This window comes from Cynocephalus volans, chromosome 2, assembly GCF_027409185.1.
Source record: "Cynocephalus volans isolate mCynVol1 chromosome 2, mCynVol1.pri, whole genome shotgun sequence".
Lineage (NCBI taxonomy): Eukaryota > Metazoa > Chordata > Mammalia > Dermoptera > Cynocephalidae > Cynocephalus > Cynocephalus volans.
Genome location: NC_084461.1, coordinates 207,298,825 through 207,312,706, shown reverse-complemented (window position 1 = coordinate 207,312,706; position 13,882 = coordinate 207,298,825). Strand labels below are relative to the sequence as shown.

General features: G+C 50.6%; 1 protein-coding gene across 1 annotated transcript in view; it reads left to right on the top strand.

The window, feature by feature from the left end:
• The first annotated feature begins 3,550 nt into the window (after window positions 1-3,550).
• The window catches only part of RSPH14 (radial spoke head 14 homolog), a 74,509-nt gene continuing 64,177 nt past the window's right edge, over window positions 3,551-13,882 (top strand). Inside the window, exons 1-3 of the mRNA XM_063088209.1 lie at window positions 3,551-3,796; window positions 4,423-4,525; window positions 7,422-7,540. Coding sequence (XP_062944279.1) covers window positions 3,598-3,796; window positions 4,423-4,525; window positions 7,422-7,540 — 421 coding nt within the window. The 5' untranslated portion in view covers window positions 3,551-3,597. The remainder of the gene's footprint in view (window positions 3,797-4,422; window positions 4,526-7,421; window positions 7,541-13,882) is intronic.

Here is a 13,882-nt window from a genome sequence, read left to right as displayed (position 1 = left end):
CGGGGCGTCTGACAAATCCCTGACGCGGAGGCGGCGTTTGGGCGGGCCTGACAGCGGAAAGAGTCCCGCAAGCAGTCTGCATGGGCGATCACCATAGCAACGACAGCCTCCACGGAGTCTGGGCGGGGCTGCCAGTGGAGACTCCAGAACGCATCCGGATCACAGAGGATCACCATGGCAACAAGGGCGGTGTTGGATGGGGGGTTGGGCGAGGCCAGGGCGCCTAGAGAGTGGAGCTTGGGTTCTGGGTGGGGCTGACACAGGAGAGTTTTTCTCACGCGCCCGGCTCTGGTGATCAACTCTGCTGGGAGGGGTGGTGACAATCATGGCAAAAGAGCTGTTGCTGTATGTCTTAGTCCGTTTGTGTTGCTATAAAAGAAATACGTGCAACTGGGTAATTTATAAAGAACAGAGGTTTATCTGGCTTACGATTCTGGGACAGCTGCATTTGGCATGGAACTGAGGCTGCTTCTACCCATGGTGGAAAGCAGCAGGCAGCCAGCGGGTACAAGCAGATCACATGGTGAGAGGAAGCAAGAGAGAGAGGAGGTGCCAGGGTCTTTTAAACAACCAGCTCTCACGGGAACTAATAGAGTCAGAACTCACTCATTAATCCCCCCACCTAGGGAGAGCATTAATCCATTCATGTGGGGTCTGCCCTCATGGCTCAAACAGCTTCCAGCATTGTCATGTTGGGGATCGGGTTTCCACGTGAGTTTTGGTGGGGACAGCACATCCAAACTCTATCACTGTAGTACTGGTGTTTGGATTGGAGTCAAGCATTCTGCAGTGGCAAGGGATGGACATGCCAACTGACCTCAATCTGCATAGTTCTGAATCCAATGTTGTCTGAATACCATATGCCTGGCTTTTAGAGTTCATGCTACAAAATTAATGTCCTTAATTGATGGCTATTAAAAAGCTGACCCGAGTCACAGAGCTCAGTGAGCTAGTTCCTGTTTGGAAAGTGAGGTGTGTGGGGTAGATGCCCCCAAGAGGCCCTTATGAAACTGTGTGACCAGATTCGGAGAGGTCTGGAGTTCCTAGCTTTGAGAACCTACTTGATTCAGCTTCCTTACTTCACAGACAAGGAAACTAAGGCTCATACATCCAAAAGGATTTGCCTTCTGAGTTGTAACTAGAATTGGAACCCTGGTTTCACGACTTCCAGCCAAGTGCTCTTCACACCACCTTCCTAAAAAGCTAGGATGCTCTGGTTAGTGAGACCCTTCATGACTTGGTCCTTTAAGGACAGCGGTAGGGGGCAGGTCTCTGCATCACCATATGGGATCCTTGGTATGCAGATCTCAGTCATAAAAAAAAAAAAAGCATTTAAAGCTAAATGTGCTGGAGGCTGATGTTTGATGTCTTCTAAATGAGTTTCAGGATTAGGTGGCAAACTTAGGTGAGTTGTTCTACTTCCTGCACATGGACCTGACTATCTTCTTCAAGGGTTTGTTGTGAGGATCACATGAGTTAGTGAAAGAACTTTTAGATTGTAAAGCTTGATTCAAGTCCACTACTATTCATTTGTTCTATGCTTTCTGAAAGCCTTCTGGTGTATGCCTGACACTGGGAAGGCAAGGAAACAGAACTGGTCTCTCCCCTCAGGGAAGCTGGAGTCTGCTGGGGGAAACCAAAATAAATAGAGAATTAGGGGAAGGGAGTGTGCCAATGGGATAATTAAGCCATGGGATCACTTACTAAGTCAGATTTGGGGAGAAGGAAGCCTTCACGGAAGAAGTGTCCACCAAGTTGTGTCCTGAAGGACAAAGAGGTAGTTCTGTTACGGGTACCTCAAGCTGTGGGAGAGAGCTGGCCATTTTGGGAATTGAGAAAATCTAGCATGGCTGGAGGAGGCCATCAGCTGGGGACTTGAGCAGCAGGCTGGGAGTTTGGACTCAGGCCTGAGACCAGGGGGGAGCCATGGCAGGGTTTTATGCAGGTGGTGGCTGGGTCTGGCTTGCTTTTGACTCTAGCCAGTAGTGTGTTGGGTCCACTGCAGGGGCCGATTTTTGTTATTACCAGGCAGTCAGCCTACAGAGCAAGGAGCGTGGGCCAAAGCTAGGCAGTCCCGGGTTCAGGCCTGTGTGATGTGGGGGAAGCTACCGAACCTCTCTGAGATTCTTATCCCTAAACTGGATTCTATTACCACACCATGGATTTACTCTGAGCATCAAAGGCATGCAAAGTGACCAGTACAGAGAAAGGACACTTTCTGTACTTTGAACAAAGCTGTACCTTGAACAAAGCTGAGCCGTCTTTGACCCCACAGTAAGCCTGGAAAGTATCATTGTTCTCACTTGCCCCGGGCCCCAGCCCGGGCTGTTCGCGCCTGCGCGGTGGGTGCCAGTGTGCAGAGCGCTGCGCGGCAGACGCTGCCTGAGTCGCCTGGCAACAGGGTCTCCTGGCAACGGGCGCTAGCTACTGGCGCCGAGAGACTGCTGAGGCAGGTGAGGCGGCAGCGGCGGGACAGGGGCTCGGGGACAAGGGTCCCCCAGACACACCCAGCCCTGCTCACACGGGGCCCGTGTCCTCACACCCCAAGTCACGCCCTCTCATCCGTGGCCAGACTCCCGCAGCCCATGCCCTTTAGAGGAGGGCAGGCCCTGTCCCCAGAGCCTATGATTCCTTGCAAGGGAAGCCTAATCAGATATGGTTGCGTTCCTCTCAGCCAGGCCCCCTGTTCTCCGCTTGTGAGCTGGTGCACGGTATCAGAGTCCAGCTTACCTTTTACTGGAGGACCCTGGGCCTGTCCATGCGACTAAATGCGATAACAGCCATAATAACTGCAGCCAATATATCTGGAGCTCTAGTGTGACAGGCTCATGTGTATCCTGACAACTCTGGGAGGGAGGGAAGGAGGTACTATTATCACCTCCCCTTTGCAGCTGCAGAAAGACACAGACAGGGGAAGTAACTTGGGGCTGGAGTCGGTTCTTAACTATTAAGCCACACTGCCTATAGTTGTTCAGAGTTCCTGTGTGTGGAATAAACAGAAATCACTTTTTAATCTTAATTTCTTTTCCATTTCCTTTGAATATGGGTCCCTGACGGGGAAATGAGCTAGATCTGGATTTGAACAATGATTCCTAGCTTTACTAGTTCCATGACCTCCAGCAAGCTCCTTGGCTTGAACCTCAGTTTCCTCATTTGTAAAATATGGATAACACAAGTTCCCTCCTTATGGGGTAGAGTTAGATAGTAGTTATTGCTGGCACAAGATGGAGTGACTATCTTGGTGTTTGTTTGGTTTGTTTTGTCCTTTCAGTTCCTTTCACTGAAGACTCAGTCTGTAAAGTATCAGTAGTATCTTCTGTCCTTAAGCACTACTGCCTGAGAGAGCTCTGGAGTTTGCGGTTTGGGCTGCTACTTACTTTCACTGTTACCTTGAGCAAATCTCTTCATTGCTCTTAGACTCAGTTCGCTTATCTGTAAAATGGAAGTAAAAATACCCATCCACCTCCCCTCACAGTTTTGAGGATCAGATGATAAGTAGCTTATACATCCCAATAGTAATAACGACAGGTTTTTGGTTTTGTTGATCAGTGGTTTCTACAGAGCTTCGTTTTGAAAGCCCTTTGCAAGAGTGGAAAGATGGCCCATGCCCGGATCTCCATGTACATGCCCCCTGACATCAACCCCACCCAGGCTGCCATTGCTTATGGCTGTCGGGCCCTGCCCAAGCTGAATGAGGAGCTGCAGTCAGAGGACCTGGAGATGAGGCAGAAAGCCCTCATGGCCTTGTGTGACCTCATGCACGACCCTGAGTATGTCTACGAGGCCATCAACATAGGTGAGAGTGTCACAGCCTGGGTGATCCTAGCGTGGCTTCAGACAGTGGGTGGAACTTCAGTAATAAGGGATGCTATTTAATGAGCCCAACTTGGGCTAGGACCATCCCATGTGCAGTGCCCCTGTTCTCTTGGTCCTTACAACAACCACCTGCAAAGGGGGGAGCATCCTCAACTGACAGATAAGAGAACCAATGCTCAGAGAACGGGCATGAGTCTAGGGTTGCCCGATAAATAATTCAAGCAGGATTTTTATCTGCTAAATCTGGTATCCCTACGAGTAACCCACTCAAGGTCATGTGACTAGTTTGGGACAGGGTTATAATTTAACCTCATGTTTTTCCTGGAGCCAAACAGATGGCAAAGGCCATTTTCTTAACCCCGTGGCAGACTTTGAGAGATGGCACTGGTAGGAAGTGTGCAGGGAGAATCTTGAGGAGGATTAGATGGGATGGTCCCTGGGTGTGAGCCCCTTCAGTGACTCTGAAATGCTGTGTAACTGACATGATGCCCCAAGGCAGCAGAACCTCTGGTACTTTCTTGTTACCCAACATTGGGTCACCTGTTGACTTCTGGGTTAGCTAGTTTATGAGACCAGCAAACATTCAAAGTTTTTTTTGCCTTGTAGGCTGCCTGGAGAGTCTGAAAGCTTTGCTGAAGGACAGTGACCACATGGTGCGGATAAAGACCACCGAGGTGCTCCACATCATGGCAACCCATAACGTGGGCAGGTGGGCGACTGTTCTGGAAAGTGATGTCATGCTTTAGAGCCGCACTCCTTCCCTGGGTGGATCCCTTGAACGACCTTGAGTGCTCTGAGTTTTTGTTTGTAGCACTGGTGTTCGGTGGGATTTCTATTTGGACAGTGGTTTGGTTTTGGTTGCCTCTGTGGAGGCCTGTTACAGCTCTGTGTTCCAGACCAATTTTTATGTTAATTCCTAGTGCTGGGCTTCCCGTTTTGAAGGTGGAAATAAAGTTCGGATCCCACATCTGTAACAAATTTGCCTTGTCTTAGCTTTTCATAAGGAGCCCAGTTTCCCATCTCAGAGCCCCACAGGGCCAGTGTCCCTGTGCAGGTGTTAAAACACCAGCCACAAAGCGCACATCTGGCCTGGGCTTGTGGCCTCATCTTCTGCTCATGATGCTGAGGTTTTTGGTTTCTGGCATCTGGAAATGTCCCTTTCCCATGTCAGCACAGCTTTTTACTTTACACTTAAAAAATATTTCATCTAGCATTTTGGTTAGGAGCTGCGGTGGTGGGTGGTGAGGGGTTGGTATGGCAGGTTATTGCCCACATCAGCTCAGTTCACCCTCTTGACCAGGGATCACTAGTTTTACTTTGTATTAAAAATAGAAGACCAAATCACAAACACCCCAAATCTCCTGTGTAAAGGGGACCACTGCCCAGTATGCAGAGGCCCAGAAAGAAGGGCAAGGTACTGACTGCCTTTGGGCTTGTTTGGTATAAACAACAGGCAGTCATTCAAAGAGGCTTGAATCATGTTAAGCGTGCTGGGGCATTTCACAAAACCCAAAGTTGCTCCGCCCTGCCACCCCACAAGTTCCTGGGGTCTTGGTGTTCTCCTCTGCACCCACTTCAGCCTGATCCTGTATGTAGCCCTGATCCAATCAGGCTTATGAAGAGGCATGTGTGGGGAGGTAGTGCCACAGTTAACACCTTAATTCACAGAATTTGCACCGAGAAGGGTAGACCAAGATTCCTGATCTGAGTCTCACTTTGCTTATCTGAGAGGACCAGGGAAGGTGCTTGAAAACCTTAGGGCACACAGGAGACAGACGCCTCTCAGCCTTGTTGTTTTTTCCCTCTTTTCTGGACCTGATCTGGACATCAGGTAGTAACTCCTGGTGAGGAGAGATGCTTAAAGCCTGGGCAATTATAACAAAACTAAATGCCTAGGGAGGGTGATCGGAGATTTGTTTGGTGGCACTAGGAGAGCCTGCCTTGGGGGGTCCTGGCTGTGCCCACATTATTGAGGCAGGAGGATGCGATGAAGAAACTGTCCCTGATGGAGAACCTGATATGATCTGGCCAGCATGCTCGTTCAGAGTTCTCAGCCGTGCCTCACACCACCCGATAAGGGGAGAAGACCTGAGAGAATTAACATTGTGTGCCTAGGGCCTAGGATTCCAAAACTTGGGCTCTCTCCACCATATCACATTGGACAGGCAAAGGGCCAAAAGTAAATGTCACCAACTTCTAAATTTCCCCTAGGTTCAATGGTGATCTTATAACTAAAGCCAACAGTTTGCAGAGCCTGCGGAGCCTACGGGGCTCTATGGAGCTCTAACTAACTCTACGTAACTGCCCTGAACTGCCCACATTGAAACCCTTCTGTCCACACAAGTAGTGATGGGAAGGGGAAATGAGGATGGTGGTCCTGGGCTTGGCATCTTGTCACCTCGAGGAGAAAATTCTCATGACATTCTCATAGTCAGGAGAGCTTCCTGGGCAGACTGGCTCCTGCCTTCTTGCTTGCCTCTGGTAAGGGGGGCACATGCTCTACTGGCAAACACAATTGACTTTCGAAGGCACTGATCGAGCAGGACCTGGCAGTCAGGGAAGGCCCCTGCAACTTGTGTGTCCCACTGTGATTTTCTTCTCCTAGAACGATTCAAAACACACCGTAAGGTTAAGCCTGGCCAATGCCACAATAGCACAGTTGGTTGGACACTTCTGTGTGCTGGGCACTTGCCTGAGGGCTTCACACATGACTTATTTATTCCCAAACCCAGCCCTTAGAGATGTGACTTCAGAAGCCCTCTTAGCAGATGCAGTCAGGCCTAGCAGAGCAGTGAGTTGGTTAATCAAAAGAAATGGCTACAAAGCAACGAACCAAAGACATTGTTGCTATATTTCCTTTAAACAGTTCATTTTAACCCAAAACACAAATGAAAAGGCATCCAACAATCCCTGTATGGGACTCAGGCCTTTTCTTGGTTATGGGTCCATTTCCCGTCATCTTTTCTGTTTAAATCACTTACCACATCATTTGCACCTTCAGTTTCTTTAAAGTAGAAAAAGAACTCAGAGACATTAATGAAGTAATCTGCATGCAAAAGCCTTCTAGAATCTTTTTTTTAGACTCACTTTTGAGTCTTCAACTATTATATATATTATAGCAGTCAACTTTTTTTCATAAGGAAATTAAAAAATAAAAACACCTCCTCTCATCCGATTGGCTTACCTAATATTTAATTAACTTATATAATTATAACAACAAGCATGACAGGATACGTGGGTCTGGAGGCAAGCAGCTGGATGCTGGCAGGCTCCCAACTGAGCTGGAGAACAGGAGAGGGAGGGGCCATGAGGGGTGGGCCTGCCAGGCCTGCTGCCCGGAACTCAGCCCGCAGTTCAGGCAAGGTGGGTTACAAGCTTCTGTGGCCTTATCTCCATTTTACAGATAATGAGACTGAGGCTCAGAAGATTGAAAATAAGGGTCCAGGGGCACAAAGAGGCTGAGTCTGAGCCCCGACTAGGACGAGGCAGAGGAATGTGCCCCAGCAAGCACAAACTTATTCCAGCAGGGGCAGGTGACTCTGCCCCTATTTGATCTTCTCTGGGCAAGGTCTTAGTTACGTCTAAATCTGCCCTCCCTTCCATAGAGATGGCTTTTTAGAGCACGATATCATCCCTGCCCTGGCCCTCCTGTTGAACGATCCCCAACGGACCTGCCGGGAGAACCTGCATCAGACCTACAAGCAACTGGCCCAGCTGCCTTCAGGTAGGCTTGCATCCTGCACCTGGATCTGGTGGGCGCTTGCATTGCTTGTGGGCCTTACCCCAGGTCGCCTATGTGCCAGGCTGCAGATCATGGCCACAGCATGGTGTTTTTTAAGAGTTAACTTTTTATTACAGTACAACATACATATTAAAAGAGCACATGCCACAAACAAACATTTGATTAAATGGCACTAAGTGAACATACCGTGTAGCCATTACCCAGATCAAGAAACGCAGAATTTAATCAGTACTCCAGAAACTTCCCACATGCCCCATACCGGTTACTACCCCTCACCCAAAGGTGAACAGTATCTGTGATTTATATGATAGATTAGTTTATGCCTCTCTTTAAACTTTACATAAATGGAACATACAGTTTGTAACATTTTGCTTCTGGCTTCTTTTGCTCGACATTTTGTTTCTGAGATTCATGTGTGTTATGTATTACTGATCTTTGCTGATTTATGCTGTGGTTTGGTATCACATTCTGTGAGTATACTACAGTTTATTCATCCATTCTGTTGCTAGTGGACATTTGAATTGTTTCTAGCTTATGGCTACCAAGAACAGAGTAGCTATAAACACTCTGATAAATGTCGTCTAATGAACTCATGTTTGCATTTATTTTGAGATCTACCTAGGAGTAGAATGGCTGGCATAGGGTAAGTTCATGTTCAGCCCTTAGAAGGTACTACCAAATGGTTTTCTAAAATAGTTGTACCAATTTACACTCCTACCAGCAGTATATGAGAGTTCCAGGTGCTGTACATCCTCACCAACACTTGATCTTTTCTTTTTATTTTAGTTATTTTGGTGGGTGTATGGTAATATCTCATTATTATTTTAATTTGTATTTCCCTGGTGATGAAAGGGGAGGCCATTTAAATGTCCTCTTTTGTGAAGTGACATAGCACCCTTTTAAGGAATAAAAAAGGCTGCCACGGAGGCACTGTTGCGTACATAGCCACTGAGGGCCACCTCCACCCTGGCCCAAGGTCCACTTCAGACGCTAACTAGATGGGGAGTCAGGGTAACAGCCACCGCCAACCACAGCTAGAGGGTTGAGATTCATGTCAGATTGACATCTGCCCAGTTGCATGATACAATGAACATTTTTAAAGGAGGGGTTCATTCCAAGAGGCCTGATCTGAGGCCTCAAAGCAGATACTTTAGTTAAAGGTGGACAAACAGATGTAGCCCAGGAGTGAGACAAACCTGGGTTCCCTCTGTCCTTCCCCTTGCTCCCCGGGTGCCCCTGCATGGGTTATTTCCTAACATCTAAGGCATAAATGTTCAAGGGCACCTGTGATACTCTTGGGATTAAGGCCCAGAGAGAAATGACTGTAGGGTCAGGTGCAGGTTGGCAGGCAGAATGGAGCAGAGCCTTTGGGGATCTAGGATCGTTGCCTGGCCCCTGTGGCACACCTTCCTCCAGCTGGGCTGGGCTGGGTGTTGGGAAGCATGCTAGGCTAAAAGACCACTGTATCCCTGGCCCTATCCCAGGCCAGCAGGATCAGTCTCTGTGGGGGTGGGTGGGTGGGTGGGGGCCGTGCGGTCACATTTCTTAAATGTACCCTGGATGATTGTCACATGTGCCTGGGGTTGAGAGCCACTGGGCTCTTGGGGTGTCTCTGTGGAGGCCAGTGCTGGGGCTGAGGTAGATGAATGCCCTGTGCTCACCACAGGGCAGGACCCCAAGGAGTGGACAAAAAGGGACTTGCTGCTCTCACCCAGTGCTCTCACCACCATTATTGTAACCTATTAAAAGCATTTAGAGAAGTATAGAGATGATGATAATGCACGTTGACTACTCTCACCCAGCTTTGCCAAATCTTAACATTTTATATTTCATATTAGCTTGAGATTTTTGTTTGAAAAAAATCATAGATATGGTCCAAGCATCCTGTGACCCTCCCCCGACCCAGCACCCTTTGTCCAGCCTTCCCTTGAGTCACTAGTAATTCGGTAACTATATCCCAATGCGTGTCTTTATATTTAACACAGATGTGATTACGTACAGACTATATATAGGAGGGATCTTCAAAAAATTCATGGAAAAATGATATTGTCTTTTAATTCTATTTTTTCATGAATTTTTTGAAGTACCTTCATATATCTATATAACCTTGCTTTGCATGTTTTAAAACGATGTAAATGGATCTTGCTGTATGTATCCTTCTGCCACTTAAAAAACCTGAAAAAACACAATGTTATAATTTTGAGATTTATGCTTGTCCCACCGCTGCACAATCCAGCTGTGTGAATGTATTGAGATACCCTCACCCACACCTGTTGCAGGCATGTGGGTTCTTCGGCCCCTGTGGTGCAGAAGGACTGTGCAGGGAGCATTCCTGCTTAGGTCTTCCTGGCACATATGAGGGAGGGTCCCTGCTAGGGCCTCTGCCGGGGAGGGCATTGCTAGGCCTTGCACGCTTGCCTGACACACTTGCTTCCCAGCCCACCCTCCCCCAGTGAGGGAGCCCAGGAGCACCCTCGCCAGCTGCCTGATGGGTGTGCTGTGCGTTCCACCCTGGTGTGGCTGCGCCGTCCCTAGTGACTGGTGAGAAGGAGCAACTCCCCTCTGCCTGGTGCCTCTTCAGGCTTCCCTCCTGCCCTGTGCCTTCAGGGAGCCCGGGCCCATTCTGTCAATGAGTTGTTTGTCCATTTCTTATTGATTTGAGGGGCTGTGTCATTCATCCTGGATTCCAACCCTTTGTTGGTTACCTAGATTGCAAATACCATTTCCTGGGCTGTTTGTGTGGCTTTTCACTATTTATTTGTTGATTTATTGGCCCAGCAGTTTTTCATTTGAATAATGTAGTCAGTTTCATCTTTTTCCTTTGTGCTTTCTTTGGGGTGCTGGGTAAGAGAATCCTTATTTACCCTGAGCTCATGGAGATGATTCTGCCATACTTTCTTCCAAAATGTAAGAGTTTTGCTTTTCACATTTAGCTCATGCAGGTACCTGGAAGGGATTTTTATTTGTTTCTAGCCTTGCTAAGTCAACACTGCCTCAGTTCCAAAAGCTTGGTGATAATCTGAGTGCTGGTGGATACCTCCCTGTCTCCTCCCTGTGGAGTTTTCTGTAATCTGCAGACACTGGCTGCACCATCAGGAGTAGTGGTCTGTAGTACCTACAAGCCCTATGAGCGAAAGCCTCACTGGGGGCCGGGTGGTGAGCCTCCACCCTTTATCAGAGGATTTGCTGGTGTTGCTTGTCATCTGTGAAGTGCCCAGAAGGAGACCTGGGACACCCTGATGAGAGATGTGCAGCAGTGGCTGGGGCTGGATGAACGAAGGGAGGGAGGCAGTCTGGCAGGTGCCCCGCGTTTATCCTCAGGGGACTCTGAGCCACAGGATTTGGGGTTGGCCAGTGTGGCTGTGCCCCAGGTGGTGTCCTCGCTGGGCCTCTGGGTGGGGTAAGGGCATCAATTTCAGTGGCTCTACTCTTATCAGTGTGTGATCTGGGGGCAGTAGCGAGCCTGTGGGAGGGAGCCTGAGTTCCATCACCTGCATGGATTCCCTGGGGCAGTCTGTATGAAGGGCTCGGCCAGCTAATGTCAGGTCATTAGTATGGCTTCCTATCCATGGCCACACCGGAAGGCCTTTTTCACCATGGCACCCTCTGCACCTAGCACAGCACCTGGCATGTGGCTAGCAGTCAACAAATATTGTTTAGCAGGTTTTATGTCATATTTTAAAGCATCATTTGTTGTTTTCTTGCTACAAGTCACTCACCTGCTCATTCATTCATTTGACAAATGTGTTGGGCCCCTTGCTGTGTTCCAGCCACTGTGCCTCAGTTTCTTCACCTGTAATGCAGGGTGTCTGTGGGAGAATGTTTGGAAGGTCTTCCCTCTGAATGCTTGTGCCCTGCCAGATCTGATTTGCTGCACAATTTCCCAGAATAACCGGCAGGGGGCGCTCCAGGACTGAGGACAGGACAGGGCCCTAGCCTGGCAGGGGGTCGCGGTGGGAGCTGCCCCAATCAGCCGCACGTGGGCCACAGCTCTGCCTTCTCGCCTATTCCTTCTGGGCTGGCTTTTCATGCCCCATGGTTGTGCCGTGTCAGGAGAGAACCCAGGACTAAAGAGGCAAATGCCACGCAGAGGCTGCCAGCCAAGGCTCTCGTCAGCTGGGCCCTGCGTGGCAGCACAGGATTCCATAGTCATCCTTTCCCCCTCCTCTGCTTCTGCTAACCCCATGTGAAAAGAGGTCTCATTGTGTGGCCAGGTGTTCTGGGAGAGAGGGCTCTGATGCTGAAATTGAGATTCTTCTCTAACTAGATTTTGGGGTGCAGCTGAACAGCCCTAGGGCCCCCTAGAAGGGTCCAATTCCCAGCCCCATGGGCCCTGACAGGGAACACCTGTGAGTGTGGCCTGACCCTTCCTCCTGTCATCCCCTCCTTGTGCCCAGCTTCAGTGGTGGTGTGGTGGGACTTGCTCTGTCCCTGACCCCTCATGTGTGCAGCCTGGGCTTGGGTCAGGCTCTGGGGGTGGAGGCGGGGGCTCCTCCCAGCCCAGAGGAGAGCACCAGCCAGTGAGGGTGAGGAAGGCAGCGACAAAGGCTTGGACCCCACCCACCCAGGGCAACTGGCTCTTGGCTTCAGAAAGGAGCAGGGCTGGGTACAGGGGAAGCAGTGTGTGGCTGGGGGACATGTCTGGATGCAGTTTTGATCCCCGTTTCATTTTAAGGTGCAGGGGACATCCCTGGAGTTGTAGTTTCTGGGCTAGAGAGAAATCTGGACAGGCTATGTTCAGGCGGAGCTGAAGGCTGAGGCAGGCTACTCCCCGAGGCAGAGGGGCTGCTGGAGAAGCAAAGCGGATGCTCTCCCACTTCAGTGGTGTGCCTCAGCCCCAGGCAGGCAGCTGCCACCAGGCCTGCCACCGCACCCCTCCTCGGCAGCTGCCTGCGAGGTAGCCCAGACAGCCCCCTGCACCTCCTGGCCCTGACACCATAGGGCGGAGGCAGGAGGCCAGCTGCCTCAGGGCGGTGGGGCCTTTCCTTTCTCGCCTGCAGTCAGGGTGGGGTGCACCAGGGCTGCAGGCATGTCCTCGCCTGATAGTCTTTGGTGGGCAGCTGTTTCCCTCCTTGGGCTTAGCTGGGATGACGCCCCCCCCAATGGGAACACTCTGCCCACTTGGTTCCCAGCCTGCTGTGCCTGCTAGATGCCTCCTCTCCTCTCCCTTTCCTTTCCATCCCTCTCCCTCTCCAGCAGGAAAGAGCCTTTCCCTGTCTGGCCTGGTTAAGCCTGGCATGGTCCCAGTGGCCATGCTCGCACTCTGTCTGGGCAGGCGGCCTTTTCCAGCCTTCATTAGGTGGTTTTCATACTTTTCCCAAGCAGTTTGGGACAGCCCCTTATAAACAGAATTACCAAAGGCTCAAGTCCTCCTAGGACATGTGCTGGGCTGAAGCTGTTGGCACCTGGCCTAGGCTTGTCTTGGTAAGGTGAGGCCCCCAGGGTGTTGTCCAGCCTTGGTGTGGCCCCCTGGTTCTCATGGTGCAGTGCAGCCCTCCCTGGCATTTGCCCCGTGCCAGCTGGACCCACTGCCTGGGCCCATTTGTTCTGGATGGCTGGTGAGAGAAGCAGGGCACCAGGGCTTGGTGTGTCTGCTGTGGGGCTCTGGGGAGTGTGGACAGAGTGCAGCCCCTTGGGCCCCAGACCTGGCTGGGTCACTTGTCACACACTGTGTGATGCTGGGAAGTCATCCCCTCTCAGGTCCTCTGCTTTCTTTTCTGTAAAACAGAACCAATAATCTTGGCTTCCCAGGAGGATGGTGTGCTGAGAGCAGTCATCGATGGGAGCTAGGATTATCGTGACCACTGTCATTGTCCCGTTGTACCACATTGGTGGCCACATGGGCTGCAGGGGAGGATGGCAATACCCCATGAGCAGCTGTGTGGTGGTGCATCCTGGGAGAGGAGGCTGGGGCTGCATGTAGTAGGTAGGGGGTAATGGGACCAGGTTGGGGTTAGTCACCTGCAGAGGGTGGGGCCCGGCCCCAGCTGTCCCCAGCTCCTCCCCTTCAGCCTCCCTCTTGCCAGTTCTGGCTTCCTCTTACCATTCTGTGAGTCTCTGAGCTCATTTCCCCCTGGCGAAGGTGGTCTATGGACGTTTGCCCTCAGTAGGCCTCTCCTGGACCCTCCCAGCTCAGCATGTGCCTTTCCCACGGGACGGGCACTGTTGGGAGGAAGGAGGTGGGTCAGATGGGGCAGGAGTGTCCTGCCCTCGAGCTGCCCCCTGGGAGCTCAGTGGTTTGCCAACACCCTGCCCCACTTTGCCCTGGAGTGTGCGCTCTAGGAGGTGGAGTGCAGGGAGGGAGGGGACTTCGATGAGGCACTC